Below are 16,190 nucleotides of genomic sequence, written 5' to 3'. Positions count from 1 at the left end.
TTTCACTCCCACGCCCTCCTCTCCCCTGGGCGCGGTGCCCCCAGGCGGCTCTATTCTTAGCTGTCCGGGTGTGAAGTAAGTCCTCGGGCGGCGATAACAGCTGCAGAGTCAACAGGGCCACGATAAAGCTCCATGTCATATCCGGGGACTGGCACCGGACCCGGGCCCCTCCCTGGCCGCCCCGCCCGTCTCTGGCTCTGGGGTTGGCTACCTAGCACCCCGGGAATGGGGAAGTCGTTCTGGTTCCCTGGTCCCTTTGGGCCCAGGCATGGGGCCCGCCCCTTCAATCGCATTCCCGCAGAGCCTGGCGCCGCCGCCCGGACGCCCCGTCGCGGGGCTGACGCAAACAGCCACCGGAGCGAGGCGCCCCCTGGCGGCCACGATCGGCTCGGGCCTGGGCTGGGTACAGGTGTGGCAGAAGGCGGGGAAGCGACGGGCTTGGGGACCTCCTTCCCTCATGCGCCAGATTCACCGTGCACCCCTGCTCTGAGTTATAGCAGGGAACCCTCGATTCCCCCCCCCCCGCCCCGCCCCGCCTGACACGTCCAACACAGAAACTAAGAGGAATAGGCTCAGGGAAGGCAAAGACATCACAGGAAGGCCTGGCATCACAGTTTATTGTTTATAAACCATGAAAATAACAGCTGTTGCTTGACATAGGCCTAGCAGTGCTCACCGCAGGGGGAGGCAACAGCGGGCACCAGAGGCCTTGCCAGGCCCAACCCAATGGGGACACTCAACCTCAGCTGGCTCCCCAAGGGAGACTTGGCACGTTGGCATGGGTGCAGGACAGGTAAAGCATGCAAGAGGGAGTTAAGAGGCATGCGGCTGGGGGTACAGGGACCCAAATAAATAAAGCAGGATGATAGGGTCCCTTTCCCCTCACCAGGGAGTGCCTGGGCAGTGTCCAGCCAAAAAGCCTGCACGCCCCAAAGCTGTAGTTCAGCATGGATGAGTCAGGGAGCTTGGCAGGGCAGAGGGCAGAGCTGGGGAGCATGCCCAGTGTTCCAGGTGCCTTCCCTCCCAATCAGCCTGGGGAGGAGCACAGGGCAGGGACGGGAAAGGGGCTGTCTCCATGACTCGGGTAAGATGCCAAGGGCAGGTCACGGGGCAGAGACATGGGAGTGGGAGCCTGGATTAACAGGCAGTGGAGAGAATGGGGGACATCCAGAGAGGCGAGCAGAGAAGAGTCCCTTGGTCAAGAGAAGGCCCTGGGAAGACACAGACGTAGGGGAAGGGACAGGACCACATGGCAGGAAGAGTTTGAGGGAGAAGCTTTGGGAGGAATAACCCAGCTTCAGGAGGCTTGGAAGGGTCAGTCCAGCTTGGCAAAGCCCCCAATGGTGACCTTCCTCTCGGGCTTAGTGCCCACGGGCTCCTGTAGCTGTACTGCACCACCCCCAATAAAACAAAAGGCAGGGCACACAGGTCCCGAGCAGTCCAGGGGGCACTCCAGGAGCCCTCGGAAGGACACAGCATCCAGGAAGGAAACCCGACCCCGCTCGTAGTCCAGGCAGATGCCCAGGCGGGGCGGCAGGGGCACTGTGCAGCTGGCCGCTGGGCCATCCCTCCCTGTCAGCCCTGCATTTGAGCTGGCCCCAGCCCCCAGCAGGATCTTGCCCATGCCAATGGTTAGGAAAGCGAAGGGTGGCGACGCCTCCACTGTGGCATCCTCGGCACCGCTGTCATGCCCACTGTCCGGGTCGTACCTGCAGGGGTGGGCGTTGGGTAGGAGGACGTTGGGGGGTGGAGTAAGTGTGTGGGGGAGGGGGTACCAGAGGGCTGAGATGTTGGAAGGATGGAATGTTGGGGAGCAAGTGGTTCAAAGGATTCATCTGGGGGGCTTCCCTGGTGGCGCAGTGGTTAAGAATCTGCCTGCCAATGCAGGGGACACGGGTTTGAGCCCTGGTCCGGGAGGATCCCACATGCCGCGGAGCAACTAAGCCCGTGCACCACAACTACTGAAGCCCGCGCCGCCTAGATCCCGTGCTCCGCAACAACAGAAGCCACCGCAGTGAGAAGGCCCGCGCACCGCAACGAAGAGTAGCCCCCAGCTCGACGCGACTAGAGAAAGCCCACGCAGCAGTGAAGACCCAACGCAGCCAAAAATGAAAAAAATGAAAAAATAAATAGAAGAAAAAGGATTGATTCTGGGCATTGAGAAGAAAACATGTTGAAGAGACAGGGGTTAGAATATAGGGCTGGGGGTTTGGTTTGGTAGGAAAGGGGTGTTGAAAGGAAAGCACATTGGCCAGAGAGGTGGGGGGAGGAGAAGAAAGACAGGGTATTGCTAAAGCCCATTGAAGAAATGCAGAGCTTCCAACACAGGAAGGTGGTGAGGAAATGGTGCTGGGATATCACGCTGAGAGAGCATTTTGAGGGTTAGAGAATCTTGGAAGGATGAAGGGTTAGTGACTAAGGTACTGGGGAGAGGGGGAGAGCAGAGAAAGGAAGCTGGGAAGGTGGATGTTGGGAGAGAGATGAGGGCGGATCAGTGCCTTAGATGAAGGATGTTAGAGGAATGCAGGGTTTTGGGGACCATAGGGTTAAGAGGGAACTGGTGTCGAAAAGAAGGCATTTTAAAGAAATGGGGTACTGGGGGATAGAGTGCTGGGGAGGAAGGGGTCAGGGAGAAAAGTATGTGTGGGTGGGTGTTAAACAGGATGTTGTAGATGAGACAATATGGAGATGGAAAGTTGAGGGAAGAATTTTAGGATGTTGAGAAAAGATGTGGGTGAAGGAGGTACTGGAGGGAAAAGGCTTTGTGGAGAAAGAATGTTGGAAATGGGGTGTTAGGGAGAAAGGACACGGAGACTTGGAGAGATGGTGTTTTAGCCTGAGTGACAGATGGAGGGAAGTGGAGATGGCTCCCTTTACTACTGTCCCTTTCCCCAGCCACTCTGAATATCAGTCCACAAAGCTCTTTCACTGAGCCCACATTTCTCCAGACCACAGCCACCCCCACAGCCTGGCTCTTATTACTTCCTCCTAATCTCCTCCCAGCTCCATCCCAGCAAGTGTGTCCTCCCCTTGCACACCCCCGGCCCGTCCCCAGCTCCCCCACCCAGGTCCCCAAACCCCCATCCCTTCCAGAGAGGCCTGACCTGGGGCTGATCACATCGGGGGCACCCTGGAAGCTTTCCTGAAGCTTGCTCTCCAGCCCGACGCCCACCTTCACCAAGTAGGAGGCTGGGTCTACGGCGCAGGCCCAGTAGCTGCGGCCCTGGGTCACAGCCACATCGCCCAGGACCACATCCACGCTCAGGTGGCAGCCCGTCAGTAGCCGCTCAGCAGCCAGCAGCAGGGGCAGCCCTGGAACACTCCGCACCGCTCGCTGGTCCTTGCTGATGGCCAGCCGCTCTCGGCTTGTGCCCCAGCGGCCGTCGAGGAAGAAGTGCAGGACTGGAGTTGGGGAGGGTTGAGACAGAAGGAAGGACTTCAGGGACAAACACTGGCACTGGGGGGACCTTGAGGTGTTAGCACGAGACACTGGGAGATTTCAGAACATGGAACGAGTTGCCAAGGGATGGGCAGGGGGCTCTGGGGAACAGGGCCTGGAGAACTGGAATGGGGAGCATAGGAAAAAAAGAAGGGGCATCCCATCCCAAGTGGGCATGGGACCACAGGAAGAGTTTTAGTGATGATTAGTGGGCACAGAAATCAGTCTCCCAGACCCAGCTGACTCGCTATGCTGCCTCCCACCCCTTTCCCATGGCTGCGCCATGGAGGGTCCCCACTGCTGTCCATTCCACCTGGTGACATCCCACCACCATCCACCTGCACTTTCCAGCCCGCACACTGGTGCTCTTACCTGGCTCTTACACTTAACCCCTAACTCTTCTGCCCCCTACTTGGGTGGCGATGCTTCTCTATTATGCCTACACCCCGGAGTCTCCACTATTTTCTGGAGAGTCACATTACCAACATTTATTGAGCCCTTACCATGAGCCAAAAACTCAGCTAAGCCCTTACACGTTATCATCTCACTTAATTCTCACGACAACCTCATGAGATAAGTATTGTTACTATCCCTACAGAAGAGGAACTTGAAGTTCAGGGAGGGTGAATAACTCGCGTAAAGCCACACAGCTGGCAAGAGGCAGAGCTGGGATTTGAACTCAGGCAGTCCCGCTTCAGGGCTAGTGAGAGTGGTGCACTGTGTTATGCCATCTCCCCGGGGCCCACCCAGCACCAGCGGTCAGTGCCTGGGTCCCAAGTGTACCCTGTGCCCACTCACCGGGCGCTGGGGGCGTGTGCAGGTGCACATCTTCACTGTACTCGCCGTAGCCGGCCTTGTTGCAGCCACGGACACGCAGCACGTACACAGAGCCTGTGTCAGGGTTCTCAAGCAGGGCGCTGGTGCCTCTCACCTCTTCCCGCCGCTGCCAGCGGGTGGGGCCTGGCTGGGCCGGCACATCCGTGCGCCGGAACTCAATGGTGTAGTGCCAGGCAGGTGGTGAGTGGGGGGGCAGCCGCCAGCACAGGAAGATCTGGTCGTAGGCAAAGGTGCGCTGGGTGTCAATGACCGGAGCCTCGGGCACTGTTGGAAGAGACAGCGGGGGTCAGTCAGGGCCTGGCCGCGGGCCTGGCATGGAGGGTGAGCAGGAAAAGGGAAAGCAGCGGGAGCCGGGGGGGTGAGTGTGAGTGAGAGGGATCTGGAGAAGACACCTGTCTGGGCCCTGGGCAGGGATGGGCAGGGCAGAGCCCACGGGAGAAGGAGAGACAGGAGGCCTGATGCCAGTCCCGGTCTGCCACTCCTTTGCTCTGGCCTTATGCCAGTCACGTCCCCTTTCTGGGCCTCAGTTTCCTCCTCTGTCAAATGAGGGTATGAGATCACATGGTGTCCCTTCTTTCTATGACCCTTTTAATTCTATGAATAAAGAGGAGCCCCAGGGAAAGGCAGGCAACGGCCACTGAAGCCCAGGCAAGAGGGCACTGAACAGGAAGGAGGGAACCGAGTGGGAGGGAGATAGATGCAAGAGTCAGCAAGACAGAAAATAGGGGACAACAGAGGGCAAGCAAAAGCTTGATGGCAGGGGACAAGGTCAGGGGGAGGAGAAGGAAAGTCTAGAGGGCAAAGGTCACAAGGACAAAAGGTCAGAAAGGCAAGAATTAAGAAAGGAAGGCATAAGAGAGACAGAGGGCACTGGTCAGGGGAGAGGAAGGCGGGGATGGGGTCTGGTCAGGGCAGGAAAGAGAAGGAAGCCATGAGTGGGTAGCCGGGCTGTGTGGGAGTGGCAGGGCAGGGCAGGGGGCCTGGTGGGGGGCAGGACCCCTGGGGCAGGGCCGCTGACTTGCCTGGGGTGCTCCGGAGCAGAGTCCGCGGTGGCCACAGCCTACAAACAAAGAGAGGGAGAAGCGGCGCTGAGCGCGGTGGGACGGTGTGCTTGGGTGGGGTGGGCTAGGTGGGCAGGGCGGCTGGCCAGGCCAGGCAGGAGGCTGGGGAGTTCCCCGGCGGGCGTTGCCCCCCGGGCCCGCTGCTGGGGAGGAAGGGAGGAAGGCTCTAACTGGGCACGGGGCCTGGCCATCTCCTCACCTCGCAGGAAGTTAAGCTCTGTCAGCAGCTTCATCTCACGCCCCACGTCCAGCTGGCAATGGCGGAAGGAGGAGCTGGCAGCTGGCCGGAACATCTGGAGGGCCTCCGTAGCTCGGGCAATCCTGGGATGGGGGCAGGCCAGGGTCAGGCACTGCCATCTGGGCAGCCACCTTTCCCCTTGATTCTGCCTCGCCTGCCCCTACAGCCTTGGTATCTGCTGGGGCCTTCTTCCCTGTCCATTCGGGCAAACTGCTATCAGTGTGGCCTGGTGAAAATCCTCAGGACCCAGCTCTCCATCAGGCAGTGCTCTCGACATTGCCTTATGCATGGACTACACCCACGACTGCCCCTACCCCGCAGGAGGCCGTGCCCCTGAGTACCTGTTGTGCAGCTGTTTGGCTGCTTGCACAAAGCAAGGCTGGTCTGTTTCCTTAAGCACCTCCTGAGCGTAGCCCACCAGGCCTGAGCCATCCAGCAGGCTCCGGTGCTCCTGGATCTGGGCGCTGAGACGGGCCAGCCGCTCCTGCTGGCACTCCTCAATGGCCTGAAGCAGCGATGCCCGCCTCTCCTCCAGCACAGCCCCCAGCCCCCGCACCAGCTGGGACACCTCCTCCTTGGCCTGCTGACCACTCACCTGCCCAGAGAGCAACACTTACTATCTTCTTCTTGAAGGCAGCACCTGCACTAGACTCGTGGGGCACCATGGCTAGGATCACAGAGGATCCAGGGAAATCCTCCCTACCCATTCTGATAGGGCCCGGTTCATGGCTCCAAAGGCTCCTGTACACCCACATGGGCTCAACTCCTGACCATTTGTGCTAACCTTGCTGGATGCCCACACCATAATCAATCCTGATCCCTTAAGGACTCCCCCAGATAAGAGGCCACGACTACGCTAACGTCCACCTGTACTGTGCTAACATCTTCCAGCATCTGTGCCATCCTTATCTTCCATCCCCATATCAGCTGATTCAAGCAATCTGGCAAAAGGTATCAGAGCCATCGCCTCACCCTCCCTGGTCCAGGGCTGTGCACCGTCCTCAGCAGGCAGCTGAGCCTGAGGGCATCTGAGCTCCATCCCTGCGGCTTGCTCTCCCTCTCCTGGGTGATAGACACCCTGTCTCCACTGTAGCCTTGGGTACCACCTGGCCTGGGGCACTGTTGTTCCTGATGACCTGGTTTAACCAGAACCTCGACACATCCATGGACCCTACATGGGTTTCCTGAGCTTGCAACCAGGTGATCGGGCTGTGCACATCCACACCCGCTTCCTGCTCCCACTCCCAGGCAGGGCCCAGGGCCCACCTCCATGCCCTCCCTCACCTCAGTGTGCCTCACGGTCTCCTCCAGCTCACAGATCTGGGTCTGTACTGTGTCCTGGTTTCCCAGGATGTATGTCAGGCTCTTTGTCAGCTTGTCCTGAGGGGGAAGAAAGAGGTGGGCATCACACCCGGCTCCAGAGAAGCCAGCAGTTCAGAGGAGGTGTGAGAGGGTGTGAGTGTGGGTCAGCACTGGGGCAGAGTGAGGCGGGGTCCTCACCTTGAGGGCCTGGTAGGCACTGAGCACAGGTGTGATCTTGTGGCCGCTGTGGGTGCGTCGCACACGGCAAAGTTGGCATACCAGTCGTTGGCAGGTCTTGCAGTAGTGGGTCACCTCTTCTTTGTGATCTGGGCACATCAGGCCCTAGGGACAGAAAGAGCAATGAGACAGTCAGCCAGTGGTGTGTGTAAGGGTGCTGACCTACCACAGAGCAGTTTGGTGCCCTCCCTCTGCTGGCCCAATGTGGGTGGAGAGGAGTTCAGCTGGTGGTGCTCCATGGTGCCACCTGGTGGTACACCCTGGCATCAAGGAGAGCCTTTCCTGCAAGCTCCAGGCATTAGCCTTGCTTCTCCCTTCATTTACCTCACAGAAATGTGTGGTAATAACAATAATGATGGTAATCTTAGCCTTGTGCTTAATAATTAGCCTTGGCCATCTTGTTTACTGCTGTAGCCCCAACGCCTAGAATAGCACCAGGCACATAGGTGCTTGATAAATATTTGTTCAATGAATGAATGCATAACAGACCGTTTTAGTGTATAAATAACCTTCACAAACATTATCTCAGTGATCCTTTCAACAACCCTGCAAGCACAGATATTGCAGGGCAGATATTATAATCCTCATTCAGCAGATGAGATGGCGGCTCAAAGACGTTCAAAGATTTGTCCAGTGCCCTTTTGTTACAGAAAAAGGAGCTCGGCAATGGCAACTCCCTGGCCGTCTCCTTTTGGAAGCCCACAGCGCTGGGCACGCCCTCCCACCAAGCACCACCATGCCCCTCCCTTCCCAGGCCCCGCAAGGGCTGGCTCACCTTGGGGCGGAAGGAGAGGGTGGGCAGGGTGGGCTCATGTTGGGCCTTCTGGGTGCCCCAGGGGTGGAAGAGCTTGAAGCATTCGTTGCAGAAGGTGGCGCGGCACTCAGTGCAGCCCTTGGTGGCCTCTAGTGGCGGGGGCTTGCACAGCTGGCACAGGATGGCGCCACCCACACTCACACTCTGGCGGTACCGCTCCACCACACGCTCCAGGGTCAGGTTCCGGAACAGCCCTGCCAAGCCCCGCTCCCCCAGCTCCACATCGCCCTGGCAGGCTGGGCACGGAAACATGATCACCTGAGGGTGCAGAGCACCTCGCTTCCGCCCGGGGTATGTCCCAAAGCCTGTGGATGGGCCGGGAAGTAGGGAGGTGAAAATTATAGCTGGCTCAGAGTGGGGGAAGTCTTTTCAATTAAAAAATTAATTTCTATTGTGCCAGAGCGCAGCTCTCGTTAGAGCCTGGATGGGCAGTATCTCCACCCCCTGAAAAACAGACAAATGCCCTTGGCCAGTGATGGACCCCTTCCATCTTCCTGATGGACATCCCAGCATCCCCACCCCCCCACCCCACAGGTGCCAGCCCCACCTGACTTAAGCAGTCGGTCCAAGCGGTCTGGCTTGGGGAGAGTTCTGCGGGAGAGGCGGGGACTTCGGGTAGAAGGGGTGGAGGCAGGAGAGGTGGGCTCAGAGCTGGGGTCCCCACCATGGCCTACGTAGCCCTGCTGGCCCAGCACCTCCCGGGCACAGGCCTGGCATACATTGTGGGTACAGGGCAGCACCAGTGGCTGCTTGTACATCTCTTGACACACTGGGCACAGCAGTTCCTTCTCCATGTTCTTCATGCTCGTCTGTGGAGGGACCAGGAGGTTGGATCAGAGCTTGGACACCTGGGCATATCTCAACAGCCCCTCAACTGCCCCTTAAAGACCTAAAGGGTCTCAGGAATGGACAAGACAAGTACAAGGGACCAGACAAGCTATGGATTTTCCCCAGCGCAAGCTTTGGCCTGGTTCACAGGCCTTCTCAGCTCCCTGTCTCTTGCTTCTGTTTCACTCCTGCAGAGCTACAGACCTGAGGAGGAGGGATGGTTGGAGCTCGGGTCACCCCAGCCTCAAGCCCCACCTCCTTCACTGTCCCAGTCCCAGCCGGACCTGCAGCCCCTCTCACCTGGCCTTTGCCCCTATCCCCCCATATCCGGGCCGCCGGCCCCAGGCACATCTCTCAAGGATACAGCCCATTCAGCAGCTCGGTGCGGACCCCCGCCCGCTTCTCTGGCACTCCCCTGCCCCCCCCTCCCCCGCGTGACTCCTCCCTAAAGCCAGGCTCTTTCCATCCTCCAGCTCACCCAGTCTGTCCTCCTGCCGCGGCTCCAGCCTGCAGCCGCCCTCGGCTCCATTCCCCATCACTAACCCATCCGGCTTCTCCTAACCCATTCCCTTTTGCCCCCCACCATCCGGCCCTCCAGCTCCCTTCCCCGGCGTAACCCGGCCTGCCGCAACCCCCTCCCCAAGCAAGGGGGAAAGGAGCGCCCCGCCTACTTGCCCCCTCCCCACCGGAAGTACCCCTCCCTTTTTTGGTGGCGGGGGTCCTCAAGCTATGCCCCACCCCCACACCTCACCTTGGTCCCTCTCTTCGCAGCCATCCCGGTCAGGGGCGCAGCTGACACAAAGGAGGGAGGGACACGGAGGGAGGGGGAAGGAAGTGGTTGGGGGGAGCAAAGCTGGCACCGCCCCTGGGAGAGCCGGGCCCGGGTTGCCATGACAACCGAAGGCTCAGAGGCAGCCCTGAGTGGGGGTGCAGTGGGGTGGGGTCTTGCGGAGGGGCTCAAATTGGGAACTGCACCGTGGGGCGGCCCTTTCCTCGCCCCCCACTTGTCCTCAGTTTTCTTGGAATATATCCAAGCTCACTCACGCCCCCTCCTCATAGCATAGCCCCGTTGCCCTGCAGCTCCAGCCCCGGTGCACGGCTGGAGGCTACCCCAAGCCACCCGCTGCGTCCGGGTAGCTACATGTTCCTCACACCCCAGCGGATGGACGCCTTCACGGCATTCACCTCCCGGCTGCCCCCGGGATTACCCTCTCATACCTGCATCCCGACCCTCCCAGTCCTTTCTGCCATCACCCGCCCCCTGTCTACATCCCAGCATCTTGCGGGACCCCCACCTGTTCGAGGTCCCGGCTTGCCCGGGACCCCTATACTCCCCCTCCCCTTCCCCTCGACCCCACCTTAACTCACACTGATGCGGACCAGTGCATCCATGATGGAAGTGAAGGCCTGCATATCCTCACCCTCAGCCATGGCCCTACCATGCCCGCCCGCCCCCGTGTGCCCGATCCCGGCTGCGGCTGCGAACCCCGAGCTTAATGCAGGAGCCCGGTGGGGATGTGGGGAGGGGTGGGGTGAGATGTCACTGCGCATGCTCCAGGGACCAGCCTTGAGCGGCGCTGGTCGAGGTAGGAGGTGGGAAATAGTTTTTCCCACGTGGTTCTCAGAAGGCTGTCGGGTCGGGGGGTGGGGTGGGGTTGGCTGGGTAACATGGAATCGTATTTGAGGGGGAGCCATTTCTTATGTTCGAATTCTTCATTGGCTTCTAATCTTACTCACATAAAGCAGAAGGATAGTTTCAGAGAAAGATGGGCTCCAGAATGGAAGGACTAGATTTTGGTTTGGGCAAGAGTCCAGGGGAGATATCAAGGCAATGATCATGGGGGCAGGTGGTCTTGAGGAACAGGCACTAAAGCTGACATAATTGACAAAGAAGACAGAAGTGGGCTAGAGGCTATAGTCCATGGGCACAGTGACTTGAAGAGTTAAGTGCAGCTTGCACTGAGAGGCAGCAGATGCTCTGGGTGCGGGGAAGGGCGGGGGACGAGGGTGGTGGCCAAGGACGCTCTTGGACGCAATGTTTCCTCCCTTCAGGAAGAGGGCGCTGCATTCAGGCGCCAAGAGGGAGAAAGAGGAAGACGTGGGGGAGAAGCAAGTCCACGTTGGGGGCTGACGCATGCGCACAGCCAACCGTGCCCGGTTCGGCTCTCCTCTTGTACAGAGGCGCGGATTGGACCCGAGGGCAGGGCATGATGGGTAACAGGACCAGCGGGGTCCCCCACCGGGCGGACTAGTAGGGGGTCGGATTTGGGCGGATCAGCTTTCGCGGTCCTCTCCCCGCAGAACTGACGTGTCCTGGGTTCCAGACGACGGGCATTTCCCACGGGGCCGGAGGGTTCGGGGCGTCCGGGACTGAGGAATTCTTGGGGGTTGCCACGGGGTGTGGGGAGTTGGGGAGGGTGGCTGCAGTCCCGGGAGTGCTTGCAGGTGGTTGGGCCCTCGAGTTCCCGGACCTGCCGAATCTGCCTGCGGCTCCTGGAGGGAGGGCTGGGCCTGACTCTGCGTGTCTTCTCCACTCCAGTGGTGGGTACAGGCACCTCGCTGGCGCTCTCCTCCCTCCTGTCCCTGCTGCTCTTCGCTGGGATGCAGATGTACAGCCGCCAGCTGGCCTCCACCGAGTGGCTCACCATCCAGGGCGGCCTGCTTGGTTCCGGCCTTTTCGTCTTCTCTCTCACTGTATCCGTTTTGCGGGGGAGCGGGCAGAGGTGTTTGAGGGTAGGAAGGGTGGTGGGCCACTCAGGCTTGTACCCTTCCCATTAGCCAAACATCTCTGCCCCCGTTGCACGTCCTACTCCTTAACTCCCTCAACCCAGGCCTTCAATAACCTGGAGAATCTTGTCTTTGGCAAAGGATTCCAAGCAAAGATCTTCCCCGAGAGTAAGTGAAAATTGGGGGTTGAGTATTTGAACTCTCTTCAGTAACCTCCCCCAACACGGTACTGAATTTCCAGGTGCTTAATTAGTAAAGGTTTTTTAGGAGGAAAAAATATGTGTATGAAGACTGTCTGGAGACAGATGATGGTTTTGGATGCAGCACTTTATCTAGCTCCCGGAACTGGAGCTAGAAGAGAGGGCCTCTGAAAGCAAGAAACTCAAGTTACTTCCTGGCCAGTTCCCAGGGAAGGTTTGAGGGGAACAGGCAGGTTTGGGCCTGTAATGAATACATCCAAGAAGGGATGTTCTTTGTTTCCACCAGAAAAAGAAAAAGAAGGGCCAAATCAGTTGAGGGGTTCCGAGGTGAAATTGACCCAATATTAGTGAATTCTGTTTGAGATGATTGTGAAGAGCCTAAGTATTAGATACACCAGCTTTCTGTGTCAGCAGGAATCCTGACCAAATTAGAGTAACTGTCAGATTGTTTTCCTTTTGAAACGGTTCTAATCAAGAATTGATGATTCAGTTATTTATGGAGAATTAAGTTCATAAAGCCAATTAGGCGTCAAGGCCGGATCACCTAAGGGATGCCACATGCCCCAAATGGACAGCAGATGCCACCTGTTGTGAAGCCTTCACCTGGTAGAACAAAGACCTGTCACTGTAGCCCTCGTTTCTTTGTCCTCCTTATGTTTTGCTCTTTCCACCTAGGCTTCCGGAGGTCCTTTCGTACAGCGGCTTCAGAACTTCTCTCTGTTAGATTTTATTTCTAAGTGTATTGTCTTCATTTACTTCTGAAAGAAACCTTTGTAGTGTGGCAAGCTATTAGGCCCTCTTCAGGTGCCCCGCCCTCCCCAGCTGAGCAGGTGGGATTGCCCTTGCTATCTGCCCTCCCACCTTCTCTCTAGTCCTACTCTAGATGTCTTGAGACCCTTTTCTGTCCCCATGGGTGTGTGTACCCAGACACTCTGCTCTCCAACTTATGTCCAGGAACTGAGGCCCTCGACTTCCATAACTAGCCAGCCAGGTTAATGAATTGATCCCCATTGTCTGGCTTCTGCTGGAAAGGCCTTGACTCTCTTCCTCAAATGGGAGCAAGCCTTGCCCTTCAGATTCTGCTGTCACCTTTCCTTTTCCTTTTTATTGGAGGGAATCCAGGATAGAGAAGTTAAGTGATATTTGGGGCAGAGCTGGTAATGAGCGTGCATCTCCTACCTCCATGTCCTGGGCATCAATAAGGCCATCTGAGGTCCTCCTGCTGTTGTCATGCCCTTCCCCTCCAAGCAGTTCCCCCAAGATTCAGAGGGCCCCAGATTTCTTCTAGACTCCACATATGAATGCCTGGTGTTTCCATTCTGACCACCCTCCTTGTCCCCTCTTGCTTCCCCAGTTCTCCTCTGCCTCCTGTTGGCTCTCTTTGCATCTGGCCTCATCCACCGAGTCTGTGTCACCACCTGGTAAGTGCCTGACAGCTGAGTAAGGGGTGTAGCATCCTGTCCTTTGGCACCCGATCCTCCTGTGATGGTTCCAGACTTCCCCATACGTCCCTCCCACTCTGTTCTCCCTCTGTCCCCTTCCCCATTTTCCTAAACCTGATCCTGGATTCTTTCCCTCATGCTGGTATCTGTCTGCTCTAGGAGGCACCAGGCTGGCAGCATGCCCACTGATACCATGACCTTTCTCCTTCACCCTGTAGCTTCATCTTCTCCATGGTTGGTCTGTACTACATCAACAAGATCTCTTCCACTCTGTACCAGGCAACAGCTCCAGTCCTCACACCAGCCAAGGTGACGGGCAAGGGCAAAAAGAGAAACTGACCCTACATGTTTAATAAAGTTGATTCTTTGTAGCTCTATGAGCTGTGATATGCTGTGGGCCTGTCCTGCCCATCGCTGCATGGGCGTGCAGAATGTTGGGGCAGATGGGTACTTGCTGTTTTCAAACCTTGAGGATGGTGGGGTTTCCTTCCTCCAAGGTTCATTTTTACCAAATATTTATTGAGTGCCATCAGTGCCAGGCACTTTGCCAGGCACTGGAGTGGCACATACTTGTGTGAGAGTCTCACGGAAGAAAAGTGCATGAATGATCGGCAGTCTTGCCCTTTGGGAAAAGGGCTAAAGACTGCAGTGCAGGAATGCCTGCCCCTCGGAACTGGAATAGATCTTGGAACAGAGGAGTAAGGGAGGGAAAGGCCCCTCACCCCTACACCTCCCCATGGGGTTCCATTTAACCTGTGAGGGCTTCGTTACTCTAGCTCCCCACCCTGAGCAAATGAGCCCCCTGCCCCTTCTGCTCCAGGTCTGCAGGTGGGAATTCCCTACTGATGTTGCCCTCCTAGACCCATCTGTTCTTCAGCATGGATGTCTGCCCGTGTTTAGAAAGACTCCCAGGTTGATCACTGTCCCTATCCTCTTTGGTCTGTGCCTTCATTTTTTCTCCTCTGTCTCATAGCCAAGGAATTAAGAAACTTCCTAAGTTTTAGCAAAGTGTTGAATACATAAAACGATAGGAACAAGGCCACCAGCCTTGGAGCCAGCCTTAATGGAAGTGAGGGATGTGACTTCTCAGGTCCTGCTCTGTCCATGCTCTGCCATGAGGAGTGCCTCTCTGTCCAGAGAGTCTGTCCTTTGGGGCACCTAGGCACCGTCCCTCTTGCTGGGTGGTGTGGGCTTTAGGGTGCTTACCGTGCCTTGGTCAGCTTTGTATTCTCCACAGTGCTTGATAATGGGCAGTGAGGACTGGTGGGTTGGTTGAATGAAAGAACCTGTCCTCCTAGAACAGAAAATCCTGTACATGGGATGTGGCTGAGTTTGGGAATGAGACCCAATGAAGATGAAGAAGTGAGTCAAAGGAGTTCTGGTCAAGGATTAGAGGTCCCCCCTGCCTGCCCCGCCGCCCAAACCCCCATTTGTAGCCGGACTCCCGGACCCTTTCTCCTGTATGCCTAGGCTGAAGGAGTGCTATGCAGTTTACCCACATTGGCTGCAGAGGGCGCCACGAGCTCACATCTTCCTCCAGGAGACTCGCACCACTCCCCTGCCTGTTGGCCCTGAGGGCTGGGAGGGTTGCTGCTGGGTCTCAGGGTTCTTGCTGAGTCTCTCCGGTGGAAGCCAACTCTTGGAGGACCCGAAAGACTGGCCCATTCGGAAGGGCTGAAGCCTGAATCAAGTATTCTTGCTCTTCCAGTCTGGGAATGGAGGCAAAGAGAGTTCAGTGGAGACCAGAGCCTTCCTGAGGGGGAATGGTAGCTCTAGGCTCCAACTTACTTGGTGATGGTTGGGGGGTTACCGTATGTGGGACCCTTGGGGAGAGGAAAGGTTGTCCAAAATGGGTCCTGGACCTCCGGGGAGGCTGGGTTAGTTCTAGGTCTCGCTTTGTCAAACCTAGACTTTCTCCCGACCTGGAGTGGGAGCAGTGGGCAGAGGGCTAGGCCCCAGCCCAGGTGAGCATAGACACAGCTGGGGGATCTGGCCACCTCAGGGCACCATGCCTTCCATGATAAGAGCTTGTGTGGGGCCAGGTTAGGGGAGGACAGGGGAGAGCCTGAGCAGGTGCCAGGACAATGTCAAGGGATCTGGGCACCTGCTGCCACCCACTACATAGGCATCAGGGACAGTATGTGGCCAGGAATAATGACCCCCTGCTCAGGGAATGGGTGCCTTTACCAGGCAGGTTGGTGCTGACCTCAGCTCTCCACCCAGCCTATCCCTGGGGTGCCTAGCTGCCGGCTGCCTCCACCTGACCTACCAATTAACCCTGGGAAGGGTATCCCAGACACCAAACACCATCATTAATTAAGGGGGCGGGGCTTCCCTGGTGGCGTAGTCTTTGGGAGTCCGCCTGCCTATGCAGGGGACGCGGGTTCGTGCCCCGGTCCGGGAGGATCCCACATGCCGCGGAGCGGCTGGGCCCGTGAGCCATGGCCGCTGAGCCTGCGCATCCGGAGCCTGTACTCCGCGGCGGGAGAGGCCACGGCAGTGAGAGGCCCGCGTACCGCAAAAAAAAAAAGTAAGGGGGCGTGAAGCCATCATGGCTTCTGGAGACCCGAAGGTGAGAAGGGCAAAGGTGTAACCTCTTGGCCCCGGGATGCCTGGGTCTCTGCACCACCCCGGAGGCTGGAGGCCTAGGGGAGAGATGGGCGGTCCGCCCCTGGAGGCCAGAGGGAAGCCAGGTGTTTCCTCCTGCTCCCTCACACGTGGCCCTGACACCCGCCAGCGCCCGCTGCCTGCTCCGGAAACAGGAGTAAATAATACAGCGGGAGGGGGCCTTGGATGCTAGTGGGGGGTGCTGGCGGGAGAGGGCTCCTGACCCAGAGGTGCGCTTCTTGGGGCAGAAGGTGATGCCACCTAAAAAGAGGGTGGTGGGAAGGTGAGATGAGGGGGCTCCCCTGCCCGGGCAGAGGCTGGACTCATCTCGGGCTGGCACTGACATGAGGGGATGCCTGGCATTTAGGGCATGCCAGAAGGTGGGGGGGCAGGGCAGACAGGGAGGGGGAGTCTACGCCAGGCCTTGGCTCCAGCCCTTTCCGGACCTTATTGTCCTT

At 57.8% G+C, this 16,190-nt stretch overlaps 2 protein-coding genes across 4 annotated transcripts; one reads left to right on the top strand and one right to left on the bottom strand.

Annotated features, from left to right (window-relative positions):
• Window positions 1–601: 601 nt before the first annotated feature.
• On the bottom strand, window positions 602–10,247 carry TRIM46 (tripartite motif containing 46). 3 transcript variants are annotated; one of them, XM_065877636.1, is made up of 10 exons: window positions 10,125–10,247; window positions 8,476–8,737; window positions 7,890–8,233; window positions 7,076–7,219; window positions 6,860–6,955; window positions 5,917–6,170; window positions 5,537–5,658; window positions 4,238–4,540; window positions 3,105–3,402; window positions 602–1,709 (listed from the first exon to the last, which is right to left on the bottom strand). In XM_065877636.1, exons 1-10 carry the CDS (start codon window positions 10,185–10,187, stop codon window positions 1,316–1,318), a joined length of 2,280 nt encoding a protein of 759 aa, XP_065733708.1. In that variant the 5' UTR covers window positions 10,188–10,247; the 3' UTR covers window positions 602–1,315. The 3 variants fall into 3 exon arrangements, with proteins under 3 accessions (XP_065733708.1, XP_065733718.1, XP_065733728.1); XM_065877646.1 differs by lacking the exon at window positions 10,125–10,247 and adding an exon at window positions 9,508–9,531 and having other exon boundaries at window positions 1,316–1,709; XM_065877656.1 differs by lacking the exon at window positions 3,105–3,402 and having other exon boundaries at window positions 1,633–1,709; window positions 10,125–10,187.
• A 643-nt stretch (window positions 10,248–10,890) lies between these two features.
• Window positions 10,891–13,502, top strand: KRTCAP2 (keratinocyte associated protein 2). Its single transcript, XM_065888357.1, is given in 6 exon segments — window positions 10,891–10,925; window positions 10,927–10,970; window positions 11,296–11,450; window positions 11,588–11,651; window positions 13,038–13,104; window positions 13,344–13,502. Coding segments are annotated over 6 exon segments (486 nt in total). The 3' UTR covers window positions 13,465–13,502.
• The last annotated feature ends 2,688 nt before the right edge of the window (window positions 13,503–16,190 follow it).

This window comes from Phocoena phocoena, chromosome 1, assembly GCF_963924675.1.
Source record: "Phocoena phocoena chromosome 1, mPhoPho1.1, whole genome shotgun sequence".
NCBI lineage: Eukaryota > Metazoa > Chordata > Mammalia > Artiodactyla > Phocoenidae > Phocoena > Phocoena phocoena.
The sequence above is the reverse complement of the archived record's forward strand: the minus strand, read 5'-3'. Positions and strand labels throughout refer to the sequence as shown.